This window comes from Lygodium microphyllum, chromosome 5 (assembly GCF_053477565.2).
Source record: "Lygodium microphyllum isolate KBCC chromosome 5, Lygodium_microphyllum_v1.1.10, whole genome shotgun sequence".
NCBI classification, from domain to species: domain Eukaryota; kingdom Viridiplantae; phylum Streptophyta; class Polypodiopsida; order Schizaeales; family Lygodiaceae; genus Lygodium; species Lygodium microphyllum.
In genome coordinates, this window is record NC_141139.1 from 16,127,704 (window position 1) to 16,155,501 (window position 27,798).

General features: G+C 42.5%; 1 protein-coding gene across 3 annotated transcripts in view; it reads left to right on the plus strand.

The window, feature by feature from the left end:
* Nucleotides 1-2,855: 2,855 nt before the first annotated feature.
* Nucleotides 2,856-27,798, plus strand: part of LOC148035533 (uncharacterized) — a 32,546-nt gene continuing 7,603 nt past the window's right edge. For all 3 annotated transcript variants that reach the window (XR_015690833.1, XR_015690834.1, XM_087677493.1), the window contains exons 1-2: nucleotides 2,856-4,257; nucleotides 4,351-4,428. Coding sequence is in view for 1 of the 3 variants with exons in the window: in XM_087677493.1 (XP_087533619.1) it covers nucleotides 2,959-4,257; nucleotides 4,351-4,428 (1,377 nt within the window). In the remaining 2 variants the exon portion in view is untranslated. The remainder of the gene's footprint in view (nucleotides 4,258-4,350; nucleotides 4,429-27,798) is intronic.

Here is a 27,798-nt window from a genome sequence, read left to right on the forward strand (position 1 = left end):
GTAAGGAGAGAGTTGCCCTTCGACTAAGACAGAGAGCAATACAAACGCGATCATTGATATCCGCCGAGTTGTAGGCAGCCATTGCACTTGCATGTGGGGAAGGAGTGACATCAAGAGAAGGTGGGCATGCTTCAATGACCCAAACAAGAAAGGGCAAGGGAAAGCTCATACTACCGAAGAGTGATACCAATAAGGAAAGCAACGACCATCAAAGCATCGAGTCCTTTTGTGCACAACAGGGGCGTGGCCGCATGCAAAGTAAGAAGAAGCAAATGCAAAGAACTAAAAAGGAGCGCATGATAGAGGCCGGGGATATAACTGGCAAGACTACTCTCACTATCATAAATATATTGTGCAAGCATGCACTGAAGACTAGTTGAAAACGTTGACAATGCTGAGTGCTTATAAGAGATGGTGACATGATATTGATTATGGTTTTTATTTTTTTACATTGATGTGAATATTACTTCATCATTTCATACAAATGTGGACATCCACCCCTTTACCACCTATCCCATCATGTTGTTTGGTTTCCATATCTACAATAAGATAAGTCACATCAAGGTACATACAACTCTTAAAGACCCTTTTCACACAATGGGTACGTTAGAGGGATGGGTATATTTATAGTATCATTAGAGACTCTAAGGTACCAGTACAAAGAGATTAATGAATTTTTTGACATTACCATTTGGAGTTCAATGAAGGAAAACAACTTAAGTGAGCTACTACGATTGGTTAGAAGTAAATGTATGAAGTCGTCAAAACAAGCACTAACCTTTGTATTTCAATATGGACAAGGTAAGTGCAAAGAGACTCCCATAAAACCATTTTTTCTAGAAGGAGTTACACAAAGTCCCTTTTCTTAAAATGTTTTGATAATATTGATTGGCCACACTTTAGCCCAACAACTACACTATTTGTGGACATAGCATGGAGAAGATGTACAGGAATCCACCCAATGCCTTTATATGCCCACCCCCATTTGACTAAAACACCATGGATATAGTCCTCCTGGAGCACATGCTTCCCGACTTGATTGAGCTAGCGTGCTTCCATGGTTCAATCCTAGACTTTGTTAGGGATTGCCCATTCCACCCTTTAGCAATGAAACGTGATTGATATTTGATGTGCATGATGAATATATACTTTCAGAATTATTTGATTGTGTTGATTTACAAGCGCAATGAAAACGAGGATGAGAGAGAAGAGGAGAAATAGAGAAAAATGTGCAAGTAAAGGAGATTGTGTATAGGCATTTACTCAATTGTAGTACTATAAGATGTGTAAATAAAGCACGTGCGAAATATCTAGGGAAGGGTGGAGTGTAGATAGATGCACACATGTGAATGTATATGTGCACAATAGATAGAGTAACAATGAGGTAATATTGTTGTCCCAATATTAAATATTTGAATAATGTGAAAAATAATAGATATCGTATTTTATTCCAATAAGTGTAACAAACTATTTAATATCGTACCCTCTTGTAGTAAGTCCGCACAATAATGCTCAATTGAAAGTAGTGAAAATATGCGCGATGTAGTTTTACTTATGTGTACATAATGAGAGCAATATATCAGGATGTAATAGCAAATCACGCACAAAAAAGTGAGAGATACATGAATGTATATATGCATGTGGGAGTAACAATGTAATATTTTTTTCATCCATATATTAACAACTAAAAGTGTCTAAGACAATGGACCTCATACAAACCCTTAGCGCTTGCAAAATTAAGAGGGTTGTGAAAAATGGACACATGACCCTTGTAAGATCAAGAGGGGGAGAGAGAGAGAAGTTAATTGAGAGAGAGAGAGAGAGAGAGAGAGAGAGAGAGAGAGAGAGAGAGAGAGAGAGAGAGAGAGAGAGAGAGAGAGAGAGAGAGAGAGAGAGAGAGAGAGCAAGAAGTTGCTAATTGAGAGAGAGAGTGTGTAAGACAATGGACCTCATACAAACCCTTGGCGCTTGCAAAATTAAGAGGGTTGTGAAAAATGGACACATGACCCTTGTAAGATCAAGAGGGGGAGAGAGAGAGAAGTTAATTGAGAGAGAGAGAGAGAGAGAGAGAGAGAGAGAGAGAGAGAGAGAGGAAGCAAGAAGTTGCTAATTGAGAGAGAGAGTGTGTGTATGTGTGTGTAAGACAATGGACCTCATACAAACCCTTGGCGCTTGCAAAATTAAGAGGGTTGTGAAAAATGGACACATGACCCTTGTAAGATCAAGAGGGGGAGAGAGAGAGAAGTTAATTGAGAGAGAGAGAGAGAGAGAGAGAGAGGAAGCAAGAAGTTGCTAATTGAGAGAGAGAGTGTGTGTATGTGTGTGTAAGACAATGGACCTCATACAAACCCTTGGCGCTTGCAAAATTAAGAGGGTTGTGAAAAATGGACACATGACCCTTGTAAGATCAAGAGGGGGAGAGAGAGAGAAGTTAATTGAGAGAGAGAGAGAGAGAGAGAGAGAGAGAGATTTTCCATCCTCTTCTTCTCCTTCATATTCTCTAGATTGGAGCTATATAGTGTGTATACATATGAGTTCACAAAAATTAATGCTATTGGGAGATGCACATTTGTTGTTCATCCTATTGCTCAATTGTTTGCATATGCAAGAGGGAAGGAAAATATATTCACACTTGAGACTTATACTATAACAACACTTGAAGAAGAACTCTATACAAATTTGGATTAGATCTCACAAAAACTCTATGAAGCACATAGCCAAAGGAAAGGTTGGGAAGAAACTTAACTAGTCAATCATCAATCAATCAAATCAGGACAATGAATGGGTAGCCAAGTGCACGTGTCAACTTAGGAGTTAGGTTGTGTCAACCTAGTAGTTACTAGTGTTAGGTTCCAGACAGCGCAATGAACCACCATTGCACCAACCTCTAGTGTAGCGGCGGCAAGGGAGAGCTAGTCTAATTCTCAAACCAGCAGGTAAAATACCATACACACCAGGATGACTGATGACACAGCTGACCCTGCCATGTCCAGGGAACAGGTTGTGGAGCCCCTGTGCCCTCCGGCCATCAATGGGGCTTCCGCAGGTCCGTTGTTACCTAGTGGCGTTTTGAATGCAGAAGAAGACAGAATCTCAGCTCAGACTCAGCTTCCTCTCGAAAACCTAGACCAACCATGCCCTTGCGGTGGTGAGCTTTCACAAGGGGTCACAGAGGAGATGGCCTGGTTTCCGTTTTTAGCTGGTGGGCACGTCATCGCTCGAAGCTCCACAAGCACAGAACCAGCTTTGACTGCACAGAAAGACAGAATTTCCACTCATGCAGTGCATCCTCTTGAAAGCCTGGGCCAACAACGCCCTTGCAGCGGTGAGCCTTTGGGAGATGTCACAGAGGAGGTGGTTTGCCTCCTGCACGGACCAAAGTTTGATGCCTCTGAGTATATTGATGACAATGGGTCAGCTTCTGTCATGGGATTTATGGAGGCATCATTGCGAGATGGAATTGATGTTAGTAGGATACCGCAAGATGGAATGGACAGAGGTGTTCAGCCGGTTTTGGCAGTGGAGAGAGATTGTGGAATACCTCATCAGGACATCAGCTTTCCTCCCAGGTCAGAGGATGAACCTATCAATGCAGTGGAGGTGTCAAAGCACACGTCTGTTGATTCTGTCATGTCTGACTTGTGCAGAGTGTACATCAATCATACTGATTTGGGTGCAGGAAATCAGCTGGAAAGCCAGATTGCAAGTGCAGAGAACAATATGGGTGAACCGGGCAAGGGATTTGAATCGATGAGCAATGGCATTGGGGAGTATGCACATCCCATGTCCATCCTTAACATGAAAGATGTGAATACGATGATGGAAAGTGGAACTTCCAGCAGTGAAAAAGATGAATCCTCCTCGTCAGATGAGGAAGAAGAAGATGAGGAGGAGGAAGAAGAGGATGAAGATGAAGATGAAGAAGAAGAAGAGGAAGAAGAAGAGGAAGAGGAGGGAAAAGGATGTGGTAAAGAAGGAAAAATTAAAATAATGGGCGGTTCATGTGATGTGAAAACAAAGACTTCTAATGAAAGCTTATCATCATCTTCATCAGCCTCCTCTTCTGATGAGGATGAAATTGCCATGGTGGAAGATAAAGGTAACCAAAAGATGGATGAGGAATCGGAATATGAAGAGGGGGAGCTCAAGGAGTCTCCAAGTCAAGTAGGATCAAAGAGGCATGATATTGTTGCAGACTTTGAAAGCAGCGATGATGAGAAACAGAAGGATCCAGTGCGATCTAAGAATGAACTGAAAGTATGTTGAGTCTTGTAACCAGGAATTTTGAAAAAATCTGTTTTTTCTTCCGTGAGAGTTGCAGAGAGAAGTTATTGTTTGTTATTTTCTCAGGATCAGCCACGTGTCCCAGAAATTTCAGTTTCCCTAGAACCACATCATAAGACCGTACCAATTGGGGTCATATTATCTGTAAGTCCTCTTGTTCACCTTAGATTCAAGTAATTCAATGAGGTCATTGCTAATAAAAGCTATTATTTGAAAAAATTACTGCCATGCTCTGATGACCTTTTTGCTACTAGTGATGCTCAGTTGTGTGCTGTAAGTTTGTTGTTTCCAAAAGTCTTATTCTGCTGCTGTACACTAATCAGATGATGTGTGCATGGAACCTATTACATGAATCCTATCTAATTAGCTGCCAAACCTTTTCTGCATGCCTCAATGTATTGAAGTTGCATCTGCTTGTTGTGATGTGTATAGCTTAAACACACACTTGGAAAACCTTAGCCATCTAGCTTCGTTAAGTCGAAGGCTTGCCAGGCACATCGATAGAATCCAACACTGTCAATGCTACATGGTTTATTGTTAAGAAACATTTGAAAGACAGAGTGGACAAAGCCTACTTGGCTTGACTTGACAATGACCATCACAACTTGTTGATGGGACACTTACCAAATGAATCTTTCTTAGGTTGTCATCGGTACTACTTGCCACCAAAGCTCCTTGTATTTGAAAGTCAACTCATGCATTTTAGGCTGTCATCGGTACTACTTGCCACCAAAGCTCCTTGTATTTAAAGTCAACTCATGCATTTTGTTTTGATTATTGTCATAAAGGACATGGGGGAATTCTATTTCTTCCTATTTCTAGTTAAGGACTAGGGCTTCTTAAGGGAATGTTTTTGTGATAGATCACTCTTGCAAGAAAAGCTTGTTCTTTCTAGTAATCATAGCTTAAGTAGGGTTATTAGTCCATTAGAATGTTCTACAATTGTGGCATGGCCCACTTGTAAGGATGATACAAGTCTTCTTGGGGTGAAGAATGTTTTGCAAGTGGTATTTAAAGCACGGTGTGGAAGTAGCTGTTTTATCTTGGAGGAGTAGAGAGAGAAAAGGAAGTATGATCTTTGTGTGAAGAAATGCTCTAAACATAGAAAACACAAAACTAATCATACAACAAAGCACAAATTGATAGAACACACTTAGGGTTAGGGTAACTTAAAGACAACAAACACAAAGAATATTGAATCGAATGTCTACTAAAAATACAGTGCTCATGTAGCAAACACACTATACAGTGAATGAATACTGAACCTCGGACTCCTATTTCTCAAAGACCAAAGTAGAGGTAATGAGATGGAGAGTGTCATACTTTGAATGAATCCCAAAATGCAACAAGGTAACCTTCGAGAGTCAAAACACCAATAAATGCAACTGTGGAAGTTGGATTTGATGTAGGCGGGCAACGAGGAGAGAGAAAGACTAAAAAATCAAGTACTTGAGGAGAGAGAAAAACTAGTGATAAAAAAAATTGTAAACGCAAATGCTGATGTGGTCCTCCTAGTCGGGTGACAACAAAAATAGCAAGGGGACAATGTTTGGATGGTTGCCAGTAGCAGCAAGTGGCCCCGAAGTAGTCACCAACTGTGGAGAGGGATCGCTCGGCAGCAAACATAGCAATGGTGTGGTTGAATCAACAAGGCGATGGCTAGAAGGTGAGAGAATAGTAGGTTGGAGGTTGGAAATAGGCACTAGATTGATGTAGACAGCAATGGGCAGCTTTGGATGAGATATCCTCTGTGAGTTGGGTATGGGCAGCAAAGCTAGAGGGTCTAAAATGTATAAAAAACGAGATTGGATTAAATCGAGGGTTGCATGCCTACTTATAGAAAGTTTCGAGACCTTGTACCATGCATCGTTTTAAAACTTGCTCGAACTGTGTCCCTATTTTGGGTTTTCATTGATTTAAGCATTTTTGGGACTGTTTACGTGGCTAACTCAGCATATAATGCCTATGTTGGCTCAACACTTTGGCCATGGGGATGTATGTATCATTGCCTATGCTACCAACCCTATATAATATGTAGTTCTTGATGACTAGCCTCTCATATGTTGCCTTGCAAGTTAGAGTGAAGCCAACATGGATGACAATCCCCTTGGTTACATGGAATTTGCCCCAATTTGCTTGATGTCGACGTGTTTTTCATGTGGCTTAGAGAACATGAAAGATAGAATATATCCTTACACTTTATATTATAGTAATTATGTAGAATTTATACAAGGCAATTGGGTTGCTAGTCCAAGTTCAATGTGACACTCTTTATTGTGAATCCACAACGCCGTCTTGGTGTCCTATCTTTGGACAAGCCTACTACAGGCCACAATTTGCCACGGACTATCCACGAATTGTTATTAATCACGGTCAAGCTGTTAGCTTGCCTATGTTAGTCTTGTCAGTCTGTCATCTCATGGTTGTGAGCTCCCGTTAGAGTCTGACAGAGACATAGGAGCTTTGGCAATCTAGGTGCATTTTCTTTATTTGTTAGCTTCTTGTGTGCATTCCTAGGTTAGTTTTGCTTTCCATAGTCTGTGGATTGTTGACGGTGGTGCCTCACGACACATGACTTCTTTTTCAACAGGTGTAACTTATTTGTGGCCTTCACATGGCCAGATTCTCATTGGTGATAGTTCTTCTATCTCTATTTAGCAACGGGTAACATCCATCTTATTCCAGATGGGCAAGGTGGTGTCTATACATTTGAGGTGCTTTATGTGCTGGCCTTGGGATACTGTCTACTTCTGGTGCACAAAATTTGTGACCTCAGCCTCTTGGTCTAGTTTGATGTGGATTCTTTTCGGATTTTGGATAGTGGATCGAGATAGGTCCGCGTATTTTGGGTCTAAGCTAGATGTTTCTTATTTCTGAGTTTTTGGGTGTGATGCCTATATTCACATCTTGAAAACACAACATGACATTTAAAGCGGCTTCCAAAAAACTTGTGTTTGTGGGCTATAGCTCGCAGTCTCAAGGTTATCGATTGTATGATATCGTTAAGCGAGATGTCTACATCAGCTGTGATGTTCAGTTCGTAAAAATTCTAGCCTTAGAGGGAGGTGAGGAACACCCCGTTCTTGGAGATCTCGATGATAGGGCACCAATGAGTGTCCCTTTGGAGCATGTGCCTCTTGAGGATTATTCTTCGGATGAGAAGCTTAGTTCTCAGCCATTGGACTCACCAATTGAGCTCCAACAGTCAGTGGACCTTTTAAAGACCTTAACAAATGGAGAGTGACGAGGAGAGATCTGGCCGCCTCCTTGGTGGGCTCGTGACACTCTTCATGATGCAGGGATTGAGGGGGTCCTGGAGGAGTGGTAGCCATAGGATGGCCCACGACATTCTTGGAGGAAGGAGGCACACCATATCGAGCTCGTGTACACTAATTATTATTTGATGACTCGTGCCATGTAGGATCGGGAGCCCACCTCTGTGAAGGAGGCTTTACAACATGATCATCGGCGGAGAGCGATGGAGCAGGAGCTGGAGTCGATTGAGAAGAATGGCACTTAGTACCTGGTGCATAAGCCCTCTCATAGAAAGGCCATTGGAGTCAAATGGATTTTCAAGATGAAGTACCGCAGCAATGGCAGGTTGGACAAGCATAAGGCTTGCCTTCTTGCTAAAGATTTTGCGCAGCGTCGATGCATTGATTTCCATGATACTTTTGTCCCTACAGCTTGGATGGCTACTATTCGTGTAGTTCTTGCCTTGGCTAGCCATAGGAGATGGCCAGTCTATCAATTGGATGTAAAGTTTGCCTTCTTGAATGGGGAGTTGAAGGAGGAGATCTATGTTGAGTAGCCTCCAGGCTTCGATTCTTCTGATGATAAGATGTACAGGTTGAGGAAGACTCTCTATGGGCTTAAGCAGACTACCCATGCTTGGAATGAGAAGATTGACTTGTTCCTCCAAGAGAGATTAGGGTATCGGCGTTCCAAGGTCGACCCCTAGCTTTATGTTTACATCTCATGTGGAGGTTGTGTGTTGTTTGTCCTTTATGTGGATGACTTGATTGTGATAGGTGACCTTGCCAAGATGGTCGAGTGGACTAAGGTAGTACTTCATGAGAAGTTTGAGATAACGGATATGGGATTTCTTCATTTCTTTCAAGGTCATGAGATCTATCAGACCTTGAGGGGGATCTTTATTTCCCAACAGCGGTATATGCAAGAGCTCTTAACTACGTGTGAGATGGAGGGATGCTAGTCTATTACGACTCCTATGGATCTGAACTGGAAGGCTATAGCTCATTCCGATTCTCCCTTGGCGGATGCTACCCGTTACAGGTAGTTGGTTGACTCCTTGATTTGGCTTCTCAATACTCGTGTTGACTCATGTTATGCTGTAGGTGTGTTGGTCGGTTTCATGAGTAAAACCAAGATGGTGCATTGGGAGGCTACTCAAGAGGATTTTGGGGTTCCTATGGGGGATCCTGATCTTGGGATCTATTATCCAGCAGGTAGAGGTGATGTCGACTTGGTACTTATAGGATGGAGTGATTTAAATTGGGTTGGCGATGTGAATCATTGAAGGTCCACGACAAGTTATTACTTTACCTTGGGTGCGGGTGCTATTTCATGGAGCAGCAAGAAGCAACCCATAGTTGCCCTATCTTCGACTGAGGGAGATTATCGGGTGGTGTTTTCTACCACATTTGAGACAATGTGGCTTCATAGGTTATTGGAGGAGCTTGGCTTCCCGTAGACAGGTCCTATTGTCCTTCAGTGCGACAATGAGAGTTGCATTGCCTTGGCCTAGAACCCTATGTTCCATGCTCGGATGAAGCATATTGAAGTCTAGTATCATTTCATTCGGGAGAAGATTTTGGATGAGACTGTTACCCTGGTCTACTGCAAGATAGAGGACAATCTTGCAGACTTGTTTATGAAGGTGCTTCCTCAGGCTTTACTTCGATAGCACTCTAGATCCCTTAGCCTTTTGCCTTGCCCAGGATCTAAGAGGAGGTGTTAGAGATTGGCATTCCTTGGACAGGCAGCTCCATTCATGAGTAGTTTTTTGTAGTCCGGCATGGCAGCACAGTTCTCACACATGCCACGTGCAAACAAAGTGCCACATGGCAGCGCAGAGCTGATTGTCATGTCAGCCGATAGCATGCAGTTGAACAATATAGTCAACTGCATTAAATTCAACCAACATCATATTTTCTCCATTTTTTATAGGCTATTTATTACCTATCTTCAGCACAAGCTTTCACAATTTCTGATCACAGGTTTTCAAATTGCTGATCGTGGACATTGCCCTCGGGGTTCATAGAGTGTGAGATCTTCAAGGTGGAGACATATGAAGACATACACTTTGTGCCCATGCACATATCTACTTTCTTATATAGCATTCTTCATTGCAGATTTTTTGTGTTCCACTCTCTCTCTCTTCCCTCTCTCTATTCACTCTGTCTTGGTCATACGCTTCCGCACTGCTTCACTTTGACACCAAATGTGGGTAGTGAGCATAAGCCAATGATGCGAGTGGGGCAATTGATGCATATGCAAGGCCAACTTGGAAGTGCCAATCCAATGTTTTTTGGACAGCAAGGCATGCATGTAATTATGGGGCAACCAAGATACTTTTGTGATGGCACTATTTTTCATGCTATGGTGGGTCAGGGACTCCATTCAGAGATGTATGACACAACTCCTTATCATATGTAGTAACCAATGCGTGGTGTGCAAGGCCCAATGTATTTGGATATGGCTGGTAATGTGCATAACCCCATGTATAACAATGTTGGCATGATGCTGGGCACAAGGTGGCAAGTTTGGCAATGCATATATGCAGCCCATTGTGTTTGGTACTCATGGTATTAATGCTGGTCATGCAAATTCTCCATATAGTGTTGGTCATGAGTAAAAATGCTGCTAGTAATGCATGCAATGTATGGGAAAATGTATCTTGGTATGGCTGGTAGTATACAAATTTCCATGCACAGTCACATTGCAATGGTCAAAAGTATGCAAACAAGAATATTTTCTTATGCATCTGGTGCTCCTAGCATGTCAGGTACACATGAGGGGCTAGTCAATTGTATGCAATGTTGTATATTAGTTAAGTTGGAATTGCAATAATGTTGAAAGTACAAAGCATTGCAATGCTTAAGGGGAAAAAAGGCCTATAACCTAGTGGAGGCTTGAGAAAAGTAAAATTAGAGGTTAAGTTTCCATATGCTTCTTGGTGAAGCTCTAGCATTGTTTCATCAATAGATGCAAAGTGAATGGAAGAAGATGACTTGGTTGACCATCCTTAGTTGTTGCAACTTTACCTAGATGCCTTTTAGTTAGAGCCGCTCGAGTTCAGGCTCAGTCAGGCTTAGTAGAGTAGAGGTTCAGAGCATTGCCTGATAGTTAAGGGGGAGGTAGCACTTCCACTCCTTTAGTTGTGGACAACTCTCATATATTGTGGATATCGGATGTAAACATGCATCCAAGGTAGTGTGCTGGCAGTATGTTTGTCACAAGGTCACTACTCAGTGTACTAGTCATTGTGAGATGTATGCAAATGAGTATGGTTGTTACCGCGGCTCTGAGACTATACTTTTGCATCAGCTTGAGATTAGTTCATGATCAGTTTGGCAAAAGTTTTGCCTCAATTTTGAAACCAAATTGTGATAAGTTTCAGCTCAGTTTTTGATTAGTTAAGAACCATTTATGGTCACTTTTGGCATCACTTTCTCATCAATTTTTGCATTGATTGCTGGTCAGTTTTTGCAATGAGTTTGTGATCAGTTTGGGGTCACATTTGCACCAGTTTGTGATCAGTTTGCAGATCAGCAAGTGATCAGTTTATGATCAGATTATGCTCAGTTTTATATGGTTTACATTTGGTTCCATGGATAGCAACGTTAGTAAATGCCATTGATAGTTTCAAACATGTTTTATGTTGAATTAGAGCTTTTCTATGGTTGAAAGTTAGAACAGTTGAAAAACATGGGCTATGGAGGTATCCAATGGGTTTCTAGCAACAATTCTCGATTGTTTATGCTGCCTAGAAATTTTTAGCAAGGTTTGGAGCATGTAGCATGGTTGGACAACATTGGCCAATGTTTTGACTATGTTGCCTTATGGAAATTCCGGTGCAATATGCTTTTCCTTTGGCACAATGCAATGCAATCAAGGATGATCGCAGGGATTTCAAGGGGAAGCTTTGTCATAAGGACGTGAATCTTTGAGATACTTTAATCTTGTTGATAGCATTGCAAGGTTGTTTAGCACATGTGATGCACATGGTAGTTATTTCATGGTAACAGGCCAAGGACCGCGAGGATGTAGTGGGTATCAAAGGCAAAAATCGTGAAAGTTATGGTAGTTGGGCTTTGGGGGTTAGTTGGTGTTAGTTTTAACCCTAGGATAGTTATTTGGCCATTATTGGCTAATAAGTGTTGGTGGTGACATTAGGAACTAGCATTAATTAATTAATAAATGAATGGCCTAGCCAATTTAATTACAAATGGACACATTTAATTTTGGTAGGGTTAGAGTATTGAAATTAATTTTTAAAATTATTCAATTTTTGAACATTAATTAAATGATTGGATAATGCTGAAAAATGGGTTTAGAAGGCTGCCACTTGACAAAAATGCCCATGCAAATTGAGAAAACATTTATGGGGGATTGATTCTCAGCCATTCAATTAGTTTACAACTTGGGAGAGGGAGAGAGAGAGCTGTTGGTTCATTTTTTGATCAGAGAATAACAATTTGCTGTAGAAGACAGTCATCTAGGGGCCTCAATAGGCAGGGGACAGCAAGGAGTGATCTTCAAGGGACTGGCAACTTTATTGTTGATCAGGTGACAACGTTTTTGAGGTGCCTAGCAGTAGGTTACTGCATTAAATGCAGGATGGAGCAGGTAGCAGGCAGAGTTTAGGATTTTCTCGTGAAGATAATCAGATTTCTCTCTCATCTTGGCTTTCTCTCACCTTCTTCAAACCATTCTTAGGAGATCTCAGCATTTCTCAGCCATTTTGAGCAAATCTCAACCAAATTTGGGGGACAATAGAGAAATCTCTATTGTAAACCCTAAATATCTGCAAAAGTTAGGGTTTGATAGCCAAGCTCAAGACCCGTGCCAGTTGGTGAAGGCAATGTATACTAAATTCAGCACCTGAAATTTGTGTAATTATCGAGGAATTCAGATGCTAGCCCATTCATTGTAATTTGGGGCAGCATTTGGCCAGCCGTGGTTTCATTTGTGCAAGTCCTGGGTGAAAAATCAAGGGGCAATTGGCCTGAATTAATTGCTGATTGTTACTATAGTAGAAGGGGCTTTTGGAATAGCAAAGGAGATTGTGAATCTTAGCTTGTACTCATTCCATTAGCAATCAAGTTAAAAAAATACCGAAAGGGGTGCTAGTTTTGGGACCAATAGGATGTCCAATGTCCGAGATTATTAAGATAATTTGTGCATTTCAAGTTATATTCATTTGTTGATTGCTGTAGTCAAGTAAGTGCTTAATCAAGGAATTACTGCCCTTTTCAAGAAGGTAGATTGATTTCATCTCCCCTATTTTTTTGGCATTTTTCTCTTCAATGATTAGCATTTAATGTTGGTCGGCCAATATTTATGGCCCCTATAGGATTAGGTTGGCTAGTTTTCGCAGACATCATCGACTCCTGTCAGTTTTACACATATGACCTCGATGCTTCTTGAGCATGAGGCATCCTTGAGATTACAGGGGCGGCTTCCGGCACATTATGGAGGTGAGGCTTATGTAGCTTCAGAGAGGGGTGACGGGAAGAAGAAGTCGAAGGCCCAGTGTTACCACTGTGGCAAGAAGGGACATTTGCGGAAGGACTGCAAGAAGTTAGCGGCTTCCAGGAAGGAGCAGAAGACGAAGCGGGATGCTGACTCTACCGATGAGTCCTCTCCTTCATCAGACTCCGACTCCGATCCTCCGACCAAGGTGAAGTCCAAGGCGCGGAAGGGATCCTCTTCTTTGGATCGTGGGAAGGGCTTGGTGGCCCCTTCCTCGGCTGCTTTCTAGTGGTGATGATGAGGTCATCCCTCACGACTCTCTTGTGCCAGAGAGGGAGTGTGAGCGGGTGTTCAGATGGGGCAGCCGCGCCTCATCTATATTTTTATACAGGTGCACAGGTTCCAGAGAGGGACGTCCCTGACGCATCGACTTCAGTCTTGCGGAATCAAATCCTGGAGCTGGGATTGACATCCAAGTTCATGCTAAGCTGGATATCTGACAGAGAGCGGGAGGCTTTCGTCTGGAGCTCACATGAGGGGACACTTTGGCGGTCTGGCCAAAGGCAGGGACTCCATGGTCACCTATGTTCAGGGGCATTTTTGACAGGATGGTCTTGTATGCTACTGCGCGACATTGGTGATGGACATAGAGACATGCTATGATCTTCTCTATTTTCAGGTGTTTGGTACGATCGACATCGACATCAGGTTCTCTCCGAGGCACCTTGGTGGTGGCTTGATCACCCACTGCTTGGGTATCCATGGTTCTACTTGGTGGTTCTATGTTATATAGTTTCTGATCCCTTTTCATTGTACTATTGTATTGTATCAGATCACTCATGATCTGAGAGAGGGTGTTAGCAGAGTATTTGTCAGCTCATGTGTGAGTCTGAGCTTGATCTGGGCTGGGCATTTTTTATTAGGTATTTTAGGTATTTTTCTGGTGTGGCATTTTATGCCAGTGGAGCATTTTTATGCACCAATCGGCCAGCATTAAATGCTGTCCGACCAGCATTATTGCTCCCCACTTTTTCAGCCTATTTATACTCAGTGGCTCCTCCTCAGTCAGTCACTTCATCTTCACCATCTGCAGACTCTGTGGAGAGAGGAGCCAGTGCCAGTGCCCACGCAGCCAGTGACTCACTGTTGTATGCGACTGTCTCGTGTTCAGATATATGGATTCCATTTCCCGTGCTTACATCTGAGTTCTCATCTGTATCGTGTTCTTTCTTTTCTCTTTTTGTCTTGTGTTTCAGCAGTTTATTTCAGCACATGTTTATGCTTCCACCGCTGCTCCACTTCTGACAGTAAGAGCGTCTATAAAGTAAGCTAGGATGCTTCATGGATTTGGTTGCAGGTGAGGGAGGATGTATCAACACCCTTCCATTACGACTCAACACCGCGGGTGAGGGATTGGCTCATATCCCTTTTATATAGCTTCCCTTGGAGAACTTGATGTCCTCTTCAAGTCCCAAAACCATGTCTCAGCCCCCAAGGAGCGGCTACGTGAATAGACTCCAAAGTTTGGGGGTCTTAATGCAACTCACTATCAAGTTGGTCAGTGTCAGTCCACTAGACTCTTAAGTACAAGACTTCAAGGGTCTTTGCCAACTCGCTATCAAACCGGCCAAGGTTTGCCTACTAGATGCCATGCCCGCTGGCTCAATTACAAGTGTGGAACATGGTCTTTCAAGTCTACAATTAGGTATCACCCACTGATTCCATTTACAATTGTGGAGTGGCCCAGGTACGCTTGACTACAGTTACTTGGCTTTTGTTGTGCACTTTCATCCGTCCACTTGCAGACCATATTTACAAGCATAGAGTTGATGATAACCCAGTTATGTGCACACTTGCCCCAACGCATGGCCTAGTAGTATGAGTGTGTAGAAATTGCTAGTGGACTTGGGACTAAGGCAAGAAGCTTAACATGGAGTATGCCATGCCCAGAATGCAAGGGCCCAAAAGTTAGTGCCTTGCAAGAGGAGGCCTAGTTTGGCCAGATTTGTCAATTTGCATCCAAGGTAGGAGAGAGCATTTGAACATGTTGGAGTGGTTGCATCCCTCCACATGTGTGAGGCAGTATTTGACCACCACGGGATAGCCGCATCCCTCACAATGCAAGAGGTGTGTCTTAAGTACGCACCTCCCCTTGAAGAAAGTTGGGCCTTAATTACCCAGTTCTTCACCTTGGTACTTCGAGCCGTCTTCTTGAAGGGGACACTCCACCATCTTACGAAGGTGGTATGTCTCCTTGCACGGAAGGCGTGATCCCGGCACTTCGCACCATTTGTCTTCTTCTGCTTGTACTTGTGAGGGACGGGAGCACCTGTAACAAGAACACACCAAGGAACATGCGGTGCTGCTGCATGTCTCTTTGTGCACCGCGCAAGGTCCATTGTACTTGTGTCAAGTATTCTTCCCCGCTTTGAAGCACGCTTGGAAGAGGATCAGGGAAGATCTTCTTGCTTGGATTGGAGAGTTGGAGCATCTGGACAAAGCATGGTGACTTGATGGGTTGCATCAAATTGCCGTGCCTGCAATGCAAGGGCCATCTCCCTTGCGATCAATGCCATTGGGCCTTTGTCACCTAGATACAACATTATCAGTCAAAAGTTCGGTAGGCAGCCCTTAGGTAGATCGCTCCATGTTCTGGCTACATATGTATGTTAGGCCTTGATGGCCGAATCAATCGTTAAGGCACTGAATGCTTCTAGGTTGATCAAATGCAGAGCATTGAATCGCCTAGCTTACATGGCATAGGCCATTACTTGTGCTATGACTACTTTGACTTGGACCTCAACGGCCGTATGATGCATGAAGGCATAGGAGGTTGGGTGTGGATTGGCGTTGTGTCCTAGCACAAGCCTACCCAGTTCCATTTGGGACCTTGACATATTTGGATCTGTGTGAGGGGCACATATGCGAGCTAAGTCTTCAAAGTTCACACCTAGCTCGTTCCAACCTATCTCACTCCATGATGAGCTAAATCCATCGTGAGTGACTTGGAGGGTGAAGCCTCCTTGGAACCAACTTGGTTTGATAATGTAGCCGCCCAACTACCTTGATCTTGCCAAGAAGATTACACCCTTTTGGTCTAGAGATTGGAATGGGCTTGAATGCACAAGTAGGCTTCTCTGGCAAAGGAACCTCCTTGAAGTTTACCTTCATGGTGACCATGGACTTAGTGTTGTCGCGTAACTCAGCCATTTGGGATCCATTTACGAAGATCCAACCAGCGTGATGGGCCCACACGAGAGGCACCCTTGCATTTGCCTCAGCTTTGCTGTATGAGGGCTCTTTCCCCTCCTAATGAGCCATTTGAGTGCATAGAGAGTTGTCTCCATTGTGCTCATAGGAGTGGATCATCAGCAAATGTCACCCGCTTTCTCCTATTCGTAGACTCTGATTCATGCGACTCGGGAGTCGACTTGGAAGTCTCATTCTTCGCCTTAGGGGATGGTGTTATGTTCACAGGTTTTACTCGCGCATTAGCTTGGGCCTTCATCTTCTTTCTCTTCTTGGAGCTCACTTTGGCTCCTTTTTCTTTTTTGCTGCATTGGCCATTCCTTTATTCTCCCGACACAAGGAGATTGGTAGATGTCCTTCATTTGCATGGGGGGTGTTCATTTTTTAATACTCATGGCACCGCGAGTCTTTTGCTGCGTGACTTTGATTCTCTTTAGCGTGGAAGGTGATCGTTTCTTTAGACTCTTGGCTCAAGGAGTTCTTCATCTTTGTAATGTACGTTGCAATCTCATGAAAGCTAGCCATTTGTTTATCCTCTCGGCTCAAGGAAGTTGCTAGGTATCCATCATTGGCATGGGGGTTGGCCGTTTCTTTATCCTCTTGGCTCAAGGAGTCTTCGACAGGTGTATCAGTGTCATATCATGAGGCCGTTTCTCTATACTCCTGGCACAGGGAGTCTGGTATCAACATCATGAAAGATGGCCGTTTCTTTATTCTCCTGGCTCAAGAAGTCTCCGGTGGTAACCTCATTGAGGTAGGCCGTTTCTTTATCCTCCTGGCTCAAGGAGACTCGTTCCTCCTTCGCGTCAAGAGTAAGAGTTGTTTTAACGTGGACCTCATAATCACATGCCCGGTCTTCGCTTGAAGGTTGGGGAGAGAGAGTGACGTCACCATAGAAGTGGTCATGAGAGTTTAAATACGATTTTGTGCCATGGGGGGGTCACCTTCATACGGTCTCGAACTCGGCTTTGTGCCATAGGGGAGGCGTCACCTCCATGCGAGCTTGAACTAAGACCAAAATAGCTTTAGCTTGGGCCACAGCCCAATGTTGCATTACCATGGCCCTTGTGGCCTCAATAGAAAAAGTTGGGGCAGTTAGACCATCTTCATCAGAGATTGACTCTGCAAAGTCGTCATTAGAGTAGTCGCTGGAGTAGTTAGAGTAGCTATCACTAGAGCTCAAACCTAGCTCAGTAGTGCGGGTTGGGGGCAGCACACTATGTCATGGGGGAAGTTGGGGCCGACATGGTTACTTGCTTATGAGGCGGATGGGACAGATATATCTTTTGAGTCGTTGGGCCTATTATGGTGCCAACCGCAATCTTCACATTGTAGCCCTTGGCAATCCCTCTCTCAAGGGTGCTTTCATGTTCCAGGGTATTCTAGTTGCCCGCTTTGATGAGGTGGTCGCATTGTTCCTCTATCCTAGCATTCACATTTTTTAAATCTTCTTTCATTTGTAGAAGGTCACTGTAGACCCATTCGATGCATTGGTCTAGTTTTGATAGCACCATTCCAAGGGGCTTTTCACTGCCTTTGAGTATATCCACCTTGGTTTGCCAATATTCCCTTCGGTTCATCTCCATGGCCATGTGATCTACTAGGAGCTGTCTACATTCAGTGGCTAAATGTCCCGCTTAATGGCACTTTTCGCACCGTGTATTAGAACGCATCACATCTCTCCCAGCTCCTACAAGAGTGGATATATTTGCGGTATTCATCTTCAGCATCTCTAGTTGCTCTGTAATCACATCCATAATCTCTTTCTTGATACTTGCGACTGTTGAAGAAGCTCTCAAAGACTCGGTTTGCCGTCATGTGGCTTCTTCTCGAGCGTCTTTATGATGTTTGCAATAGACTACAAAAAACGGTCATGTTAGATGAGTTTAAGGAGTGGCTTGAATAAGAGTCCATATGAAGCCAAGTGGAAGCAAAGGTCGTTCAAATGCTTTGCTTAAATAAGGAATTTGGGATGGATGTGAGAGGCATTATCATTGCTGTCACTCCCATTTGCAAGGTGCTTCACATGATGGACATGGAGGAGGCTACTATTGGATTTCTCTATCATATTATGGCAGATTGATAGAGGAGATACAATCATCGACCATCTTGGATGGAGAGGTTACTTTTTTATGGTATTGTTTTTATTTCTTTAAAAAAAATGATTCTTTTTTTTTAAAGTTTTAGAATTTATAATTCATATTGTCTCACTTTCTTTCTTTTTAAATTTCACCTTTAAATCTCTCTCTAAATCTCTATCATCCTATATCTATTGTAGTGGTATCTTGGATACCACCCCTAAAAGAAATGATACTCTTTTTTTGACGAAGAATAGATGGGAGTGGATGAAGCAACACATACATGGGTTTACGACACTCTTGCATCTCGTATTGAAAAAGCCCTCTCTCTTCATGGATGCCAATTTCCTTGCCGATCGTGATGCCTTTCTTCCAAAGACTTTGGTGGAAGAGCACCATGGTGGCTTCTTCAAGAGCTCATCAATTATAGCGATCAAAGGGGCACCGCTTTCGCATCTATCATTTGTTGGAAGTGGGAATCGTTGGTGAAGTCCCTTTTTTAGTGGGAGTCATTCAACTACCAATTGCCCCACCTCCAAAGAGTGGCCTTACACATTCTTGCACGAGTTTGAAAATCTCTTTACTTTTTTCATTTAATTCTACTTACAACTTGCAAGTTTAAAGTTTAAACTTACTTTTTCTTCACACGGTTTAGGATTGTTCGTTAGGTGCATGTGAGAAGAATTGGTCAATCTATTTCCTCGTGCTCACCAAAATTCGTAATAAGCTTAGTACATGACAATTGGAGCGACTAATTTATTGTGCTTCAATTTATGCATGTTACGCAACATGCATAAGATGTCTATGGCAAGATAGGTATCGTATATCCAATTTTTGTACTTTTTAGTCCATAACTTTATTCATAGATTATGAAATATATTTAGAGAAGTTTCATTTGTTTAATCTAACTTTTTCATTCTTTAAATGTATAGATAAATGTGGATTCACTCAAGCTTTCCGCTAGCACACTTAAAAATGTGACTCGCGAGAAAAACTTGAAAGTAGGAGGAAATCTTTAGGGAGCTTTACTTGGAGCTTGAGGAGATAGACCGGTAGGTCTACCGCACTTGTGGATGCCGTGCCCGTGTTATTATTCGCTCTCGTGTCGGTAGTGATGGAGCTTTCACTTTGGTATCCACATCGACTGTCCGTGATGCTTGTGGGGCCCTTAGATACTATAGGAGGATATACCTATCACTGCCTCTCACGTAGAGCTTAGAGAGTCCTAGTATGATGACAAGGGTAACGTCATTAGTGTGGGTGATTTTGTTGAGGAGGGTGGCTCCTCCTTAAGCGACGATGAGGCTGCTTCCACCTTTGATGTCGAGAGTGATATGAGCATCTAGAGTAATCATGTATGTTGATTCAAATTGAACTATGAATGATGGTTTTTATCTCAATGTATTTTTGTATACTTTTTGTGTGAGATTACAGATCTGACTCATAATAAATTTATTGGTTTCATTATTCATGCTACACTCTTGAGTCTTGTTTCAACTCTCTTTTGCACATTTGACTTGAATCTCTAAGTTTATATTTTTAACTTTTAAGTCCAAACATCAAGCATAGACTTAAAATTATATGTATTTTTTCTTTTATCGGAAGTAACATCGGACATAGGTTCAAGATTTATTAGTCCGATTAGTAGTGTACTAGCATCGGATTGTACTAATAGGATGTCATCAGACGTGACAACCCTGTTTGAGACTTTTGCATCTACGGCTCGGATGTCTACTTTTCGGGCTATCTTGGCTCTTGTAGCCCACCTCCGTTGGCCTGTTTATCAGATAGACGTAAAGTGTGCCTTGTTGAATGGTGTCGTTAAGGAGGAGATTTATGTTTCACAACCTCCAGGTTTTCTTGCTATCTTGACTCTTGCAGCCCACCTCCGTTGGCTTGTTTATCAGATAGATGTAAAGTGTGCCTTCTTGAATGGTGTCGTTAACGAGGAGATTTATGTTTCACAACCTCCAGGTTTTCTTATGTAGGAAAAAGAGGACCATGTCTATAGATTGCGGAAGGCCCTCTATGGCTTGAAGCTGGCTTCTCTTGCTTGGTACCAGAGGATTGATTGATTCTTTCTATTTAGTATCTTCTATCGCTCAACTTAGGACTCCAACCTATACTTCAAGGTTGCGACTAATAGGTGTGTTTTGCTCATGTTTTATGTGGATGATTTTATCATTACAGAGAGCTTTACTCAGGAGGTTGATTGTACTTGGGTGATTTTGCGATAGGAGTTTGACATGAGGGATCTTGGGATCCTATATTTCTTCCTTGGCTTGGAGATCTATCAAATGGCACATAGCATTTTGTTTCGCAGCACATATACATTTTTGAGCTTCTCTTGGAGTTCGGTATGGTCGCTTGTTAGCCTATTTCGCCCCATGGACCCAGAGTCCAAGCTTTTGGCAGCCGGAACTCCCCTTTACAAATACCACCCATTATAGGTGTCTTATTGGCTCCCTCATCTCGCTTATTCACACTGGGCTAGATATTTATTTTGTTGTGGCTTTGTTATCTTCTTTCATGATGACTCCCACTCAAGAGCATGTGGAGAGCAGCCTTGCGTGTTCTTCGTTATTTATAGGGGACTCAATCCCACAGGATTATGTATGGAGAGGGGGTTGCTTTCTCTGGTTGAAACGATTCTGTTTGGGCAAGTGATTGGGATTCATGACTGTCCAATTCAGGCTATGCCTTCTCCCTTGGATTGAGAGCCATCTCGTGGAGTAGCAAGAAGCAGTCGACCGTGGCCCTTTCTTCTACAGAGGCTGCATATCGTACTTTATGTTCTACTGCTATGGAGGTGGTTTGGCTTCGCCGCATGTTGGCAGAGATTGGTGTTCCTCAACCTAGACCTATGGAGCTGTGTGTCGACAACCGGAGTGCTCTCGCTCTAGCGAAGAACCCTGTGTTTCATGCTCGCATGAGGCACATTGAGGTTTAGTATCACTATGTTTGAGAGTGGATCGTGGATCTGAGCAGGGGTGTTAGCTTGCCTATGTTAGTTTTGTTAGTTTGCTGTCATCTCCTGGTTGGGAGCTCTTGTTAGAGTCAAATGGAGACATAGGAGCTCTAGAAGTTTAGGTGCATTTTCTTTTTTTGTTGGCTTCCTGTGTGCATTCCTAGGCCAAATTCTACTTTCCATAGTCTGTTGTCTACACTTGTCGGACATTGTCATTGTCATCTGGGATTTTCCCAGGGTTTCCCTTATTTTTTTGGCATTTTTCTCTTCAGTGACCAGCTTTTAATGTTGGTCAGCCAGCATTTATGGCCCCTATAGGAGCAGATCGGGCAGTTTTTTGGTGTTTTGGCTATTTATAGCCGCACCCCCCACTTGGTAGAGACACACTCTTGAGTCTCTTTAATCTTTTGTTTGTAGGTGCACACTTCGATACTCTGACTCTCCGTGCTTGGTGCTGCCATCGTCATTTTTTTGGGTGGGTGAGAGAAGAAATACTGTGCACTCATTGCTTGTTCTCTTCCCCAATTCCTGGGGTAGACTCCCTTTCATGTGCTTCACAAGGGTATGGGCTTTGTAGCTATACCATGGCCTTCGAGCTAGAAACACCTATATAGAAAGTAGTAGTGACTCTGAGCTCAGTTTGATTTTCACCGTGCATTTGAAGATGTGGGGCACTTCTTAGTCTCATAGACCAAGGACTGGCTATAGATCTACTGCTAGATAGTGTCTCTGGTCCACTAAGAGTTTGTGATTCCTACTTTATTATATGTATATGATCATCAACATCATCCAATGCATCTCTACTAGATGATCATGACTATCATGATTATCAATATCATCCAATGCCTCTCCACTAGATGCACACAATTGCTTATCTCATAGAACATAATGTCCCTGCTCACCTAAAAGTCACCACTAATAGGGTTATAAAAATTATACCCTTTTTGTGTAGTTTACTATGTAATGAAAATATATATTTTTAGCATTTGGGTCCAATTTCTTCCTTAACTCATCAGGTACATGAACATATGTAATACAACCAAACACTTTCAAGTGTGATACATCAGTTTTCTTGCCTATAAAACATTCTTTAGGAGTCATACCATGAATTGTAGTTGTGGGAGACCTGTTCATAATGTAGATAGTAGTATGAATAGTCTCAAACAAAAGGTGCCCTCACTATCGCTTTGGGCTATGTTCACAAGCATTCTTCTTTACTCAGTGCAGTATTATGCGCTTATGGGACACAGACACTCTCTAGGAACACATTTCTGTTTAAAGAACAAGTTTGATTCTTTAATTAAGTATGCTTTGGGCCAAACAGTCCCAGCGGGATGGATGGCAAATTGGTCGTCCCAGAAGGTGGCTTCCGCTTTGGGCAATCTATAAAAAGATGAGTGATTCCGCACTCCGCACACCTTTGGTCGGCTTTGTCCCTATTTTGCTGCTCTCTTTCTGGGCGCCGTGACGAGACGTGGCCGGGATGCCCACATGTCCAACAAGTGACTGGATTCGGTGGCTGCCCTCCCAGGCCTCTACCCCGTCCTCGTCCTAGTGCCATCACCGGTACTGGTCGATAATCCATGAGGATTGCATTGCCCTCGTCGTCGTGCGAGACGTACGGGTACATGTAGGTTTCTTCGTCACTGGGCTCCTCGACGTAATGCATACTGTTTTGAGTAAAGCAAATGCATTTTTAGCTCAATACCTGTCTGCACCCTGGTGATCTGATTCCATACCATTCAAGCTGTGTTTTCATTAGCATTCAGGCTGCTGAGCTGATCTTCTCCACCTGCAGCAGGTCTGCTCCTTTGCTGACTACACAGGCTGCCTAGCATCCATACTTCGTCAGGCAGCTGTAGACATCATCTTCAGCCCTTGATTTTACTGCCAGCTGGCCTGATCAGCTGCCATTTCCATGTTTTCCTGCCTGGCATGGAGGTTTGAGGCCCATTATATCATACTCAGCATACAATTTGATACATTCATTTATTCACCATATGAGCTATCTTCATCTTAAGATCTTCTATTTACTCTCTGTTTGTTGTACACTTTGAGCAGGAAGAGAAAGATGAAATGTTCCCCTAAGATCCAGCTTGCACATGAGACACAACACAAGCTGAATCCATGGCAACATAAAAGGAATGGACATTTGACTCACCTCCCAGCCTTAGAGTCAAACGAGCTCACCCCAGGCTTACTCTTAAGTCTGGGAGCTAGTAGGAACTAGGTCATGACCACGTCCCAAGAGCTAGGGTCCCATACCACCAGCCTACATTGTCCCAATCTGCGGATGTGTTGGCTTATGGACCAAGAGTCCATGAGTGGTGAGAACACAATGATATGCACAATAAGGCCTTGAGTCGTATTAATAGGATTGGGCTGCCCTATTCTTAAAGTGCCCCTTAGGTCAACTTTAATGACCGTTGTGACCAATGTTATTTTGGCCCATCTGGATGTCCAAGGATGTGACACTTGCCCCCTTATGAATGATTGCTGCCCTCAGCAATATCCTCAAGGATGAAGTGGGGAAAGCGACTCTTCGATGGACATATCGATTGTTGTGTAGCCTCTACCTTTGGATTGTTTTTTTGCTTGACTAAATGCTTAGGATAAAGGCTCGACAGGATCATTTATTCCTATAGTCAATTGAGTTTGAGTGAAATATAAATAGGAGCGTTCTCAAGTTACGGGATTTTCTTGGTTGAAACTATTAGTTCACCTTGCCCTTCTTGTTCTTTCAGACCATTCACATGGAACACTGAGTGAACTTGGATATCCGAAGGAAAATCCAATTCATATGATGTGCTGCTTATTTTCTTTAACTTAAAGCACTTGTGGTGCTTATTGAATGAGAGTCCTTTGGGACTTTAAGGTAAGGCCACATGCCATGCTCTACTGAAGCTCTTGAGGAGTACAATTCCGGTTGGCAAAAAATCTAGCATGATCTTGAGCCATTTTAATGCTTTCCTGTGCAATTGTCAACATCCCTTGCATATCATGTAGGAAGTCGACTATGGATTGCATTGCCCTTGAGCTTGACAGAAATCGATGGTTCCAACTTATGACCATACGTTAGCATAAACAGGCTATAGTGGGTAGCTGAATGTTTATTACTATAATTAAGCAAACTTAATGTGAGGAAGATTACACCCCCAATGAGGTTGTCTATGGGAGATATATACATGCAGTATATCATCCATGGTTTGATTTGTCCTTTTAGCCTCAGGATATTCTGAGGACGACATGGACAATTTTAGGAAAACTATTTGGCAGAAATGGCTCGTGGACTTAAGATCACGGTCATAGCCTATTTCTTTAGGCTAATCATGAAGTTTACACAAATGCTTGAGAAAGAGACTTGCCAACTTGTGGCTTTCAACGATCATCTTTGTCAAAATGAATCGAGCCATTTCTGTCAATCGGTTGATCATGACCTAGATTGAATCGTGACCTCAATTTATGAGGTAATTATACTACAAAGTCCATGGAGATAATACTCCATGTGTTTAAAATGCATAAATACATTAGATTTTTCTTTCAGCCCATATACCCATGTATTTTGAGAGTAGTCATCAATAAATGTAACAAAGTAAAGATGATCTCCAAGTGAACATTTCCTCATGGGACCATAAATATTAGAGTGAATAAGTTGCAATTTTCGGATAGCACGCAGCATTGCTCTATCCTTTTTGAAGGAAAATCTGTGCATCTTGGCCCAAAATACATCCCTTGCATGCATAAGGAGGTGGCATCTCCATTGGAGGCAATGCATATACCATATGACACCTTTGAAAGATCATCGAACTCCCAAAACTCATATGTCCATAGCGGGCATGCCATAGCTCCACATTTTGCATAGCGGGCGATAGAGTAGCGATTGACAGAGCATCATGAGATTGTGCACCATAGGTCCCTTACACAGGATCATAGACAATTTGAATGCATAATCCATCTCCCTATCTTTGACAATGCATTTGTCATTCTCAAAGATGACTTGAAAGCCATACTTGTTAAAAGTAGAGATAGACAAAAAGTTTTCTTTGTAATGCCAGGCATAAGCAAGACGTCTAGAAGCATGAAATTAGAACCATCTACAACAGCAATAGTGATTGTCCCAATGCCACAATCATCATAACTGTTGTTCGCATATGTAACACACTTCCTAGTAAGGGGCTGAATGCAAAGAGGAAAACAAACACTTTCTAGAAGTGATTTGCTTTGAAGCTTCACTGTCAAAATACCATGTTTGCTGTGTTTCAGCAGCATCAAATACTAACTCAGCCATTGAAGAATCATAACTATAAGTTAGAAATGCATAGTCCTCCACAAAGTTGGCTGAAGCATCACCATCAGTAGATTTGCTGGCTGACGTCTTTTGGATAGCCAAATCGGAGTATGTTTTCTTCTCTTTGGCTAATCTCTTACGGCATTTATTGATATAGTGGCTTGGCTTCTTGCAATAATGATATTTCCCCTTCTTTTCTATGTCTTGGATATCCTTATTTGATGGCTGTCCAGCATCATCCTTTTGCTGATTTTTTGCATTTTGCTTGACTTTTCCTTTGCCTTGGAACTTAGAGAGCATAGCCACATCTCCTAAACGCAATGCAATATTGTTCCTAGTCGGTTCCTTTTGCAACAAAAGGACTTTCAACTCCACAAATATAAGGGACTGTTGTCCCTCCTCCAAAGACAATATCAAAGAGGTGTGGAAACCAAGATACGGCTCTGGAAGAGAGTTTAGTGTGATGTTTACCAATTCAGCATCTTGAATGATTCCATCCACATTGAGCAGTTGTTTGTACAAATCCTATATGTGAATAAGGTGATCTGTCATATCATCACTCTCATCCATGTTTACATTGGCCAACTCTCTACATAGATAAGATATTTTGGCCTCATTATGTGCTGCAAACATACGCTAAAGTACATCCCATATTGATTTTGAGATGTTAGAAGACTGGATGTGTGTGGAATGATTAATCTTTTCACTGACAAGGCAATCGAAGAAAGTGTCTCTGTATCTTTTGAGTCCCATCTCCTCTGATCCTTGGTAGGAGGGGGAGGAGGGCAGCAGTACCTGCAACCTGTCCTCTAGTGTTACGCTGATGTGTTTGAGATGCAAGATCTCTTGGTCTCTGCAAATCACCTATAACATAGTCCCACAAGTCCTTTGCTACTATAGGAAGGTTGTGAATCATAAAACTCCACAATGGGTAGTTTGATTCATCAAGTTTGTTCTCCTGAGTGAGGACACCAAGGATGTTGCTCTGATCATTGGTCCTCTTACGTGCCATGTTGTCAGTAATGGCCAAAAATCTGTAGGTAAATACTTCTCTGTTGAATTATAGATTGCACTTCTTAGAGTATAAAAAATCCCCTTGGGATTATGCAACAAGTACTAAACTATTACACAAATGTCAAAGTGTGCCCAATTTGACCAAAATTAGCACTCAATCAAGGAATAACAGCAATGCACTGCTGTACCACACTTGCCTCGTAATGCATGCCCTCAAGAGTACAAATTACAGCAACTTAATGTCAATTCTTACCAAATTTATTGAAAATTTTCATTTTTCTTTGCTCAATTTGATTGTAACAACAATCAAATGCTGTTGTACCACTTGTTTTTGCCTTGAAATGCGTATTGGACAAAAGCCCAAAATTTCTTCCTAAAATTTCAAAGAAATCGAAGAAATTTGTACCTTACAGCTTGAATTTCTGTAGTAATGTCACCTCAGGATTGTGCCAATAGCGAACAATAGTTGGAATTTGCCTCATGATGCGTGTTGGAGCCTTTAGGACAAAAACCCTAAATTTTTTGCACAAATGTCCATGAAATTGTGCAATGTCGGTGTTTCCAATGAAGATTCACACGTGGGATTGCAAATCGGGCAAAAGCCCTAAAATTCTTGGCGAAAATGTCAAAGAAATTGTGAAATTTCTTTGAATTGGTTGTCAATTTGAACTCCGGGAGTGAAAATTGACAAGAGCCCCAAACTTTGGGTAGCACAAGTTGAGATTCGGAAAGAGATGTCCAAAATGGATGGGGGATTGCAGAAATTAAAAAAAACCCCAAATCTGAAAATTAGTGTCTCTACACTTTTTAGGGTTTGCAGAAAATTGCAAGCAAAGTTGAGAATATGGCGAGTAGAGGTGAGAAAATAAGGGGCAGAGCTGAAAACAGCAGGAGCTTCTCCAAAATTGTAGCTTCTCGGGCTGTGTAAGCTGCGTACGGGACTGCATGTAGGGCGGCGTGCAGCTTGAAAACAGTAGCAGCTCGTTCTTCTCTTCTTTGGGATGAGAGCTGGTTGAGAGCAACATGACCTTAAGGAGGGTGGCACTAGCTGATGGTGGCTGAACGGAATCTGTGCATAGAACCAATTCTGATACCAAATGTTGAAAAATGATAGCTAGTTATGGAGGAGAGAAAAGAGAGACAATGAGAGTGTGCTGAAGCAAAAGAGTAGAGTGTACTTGCTAAATTGAAAGAATGAG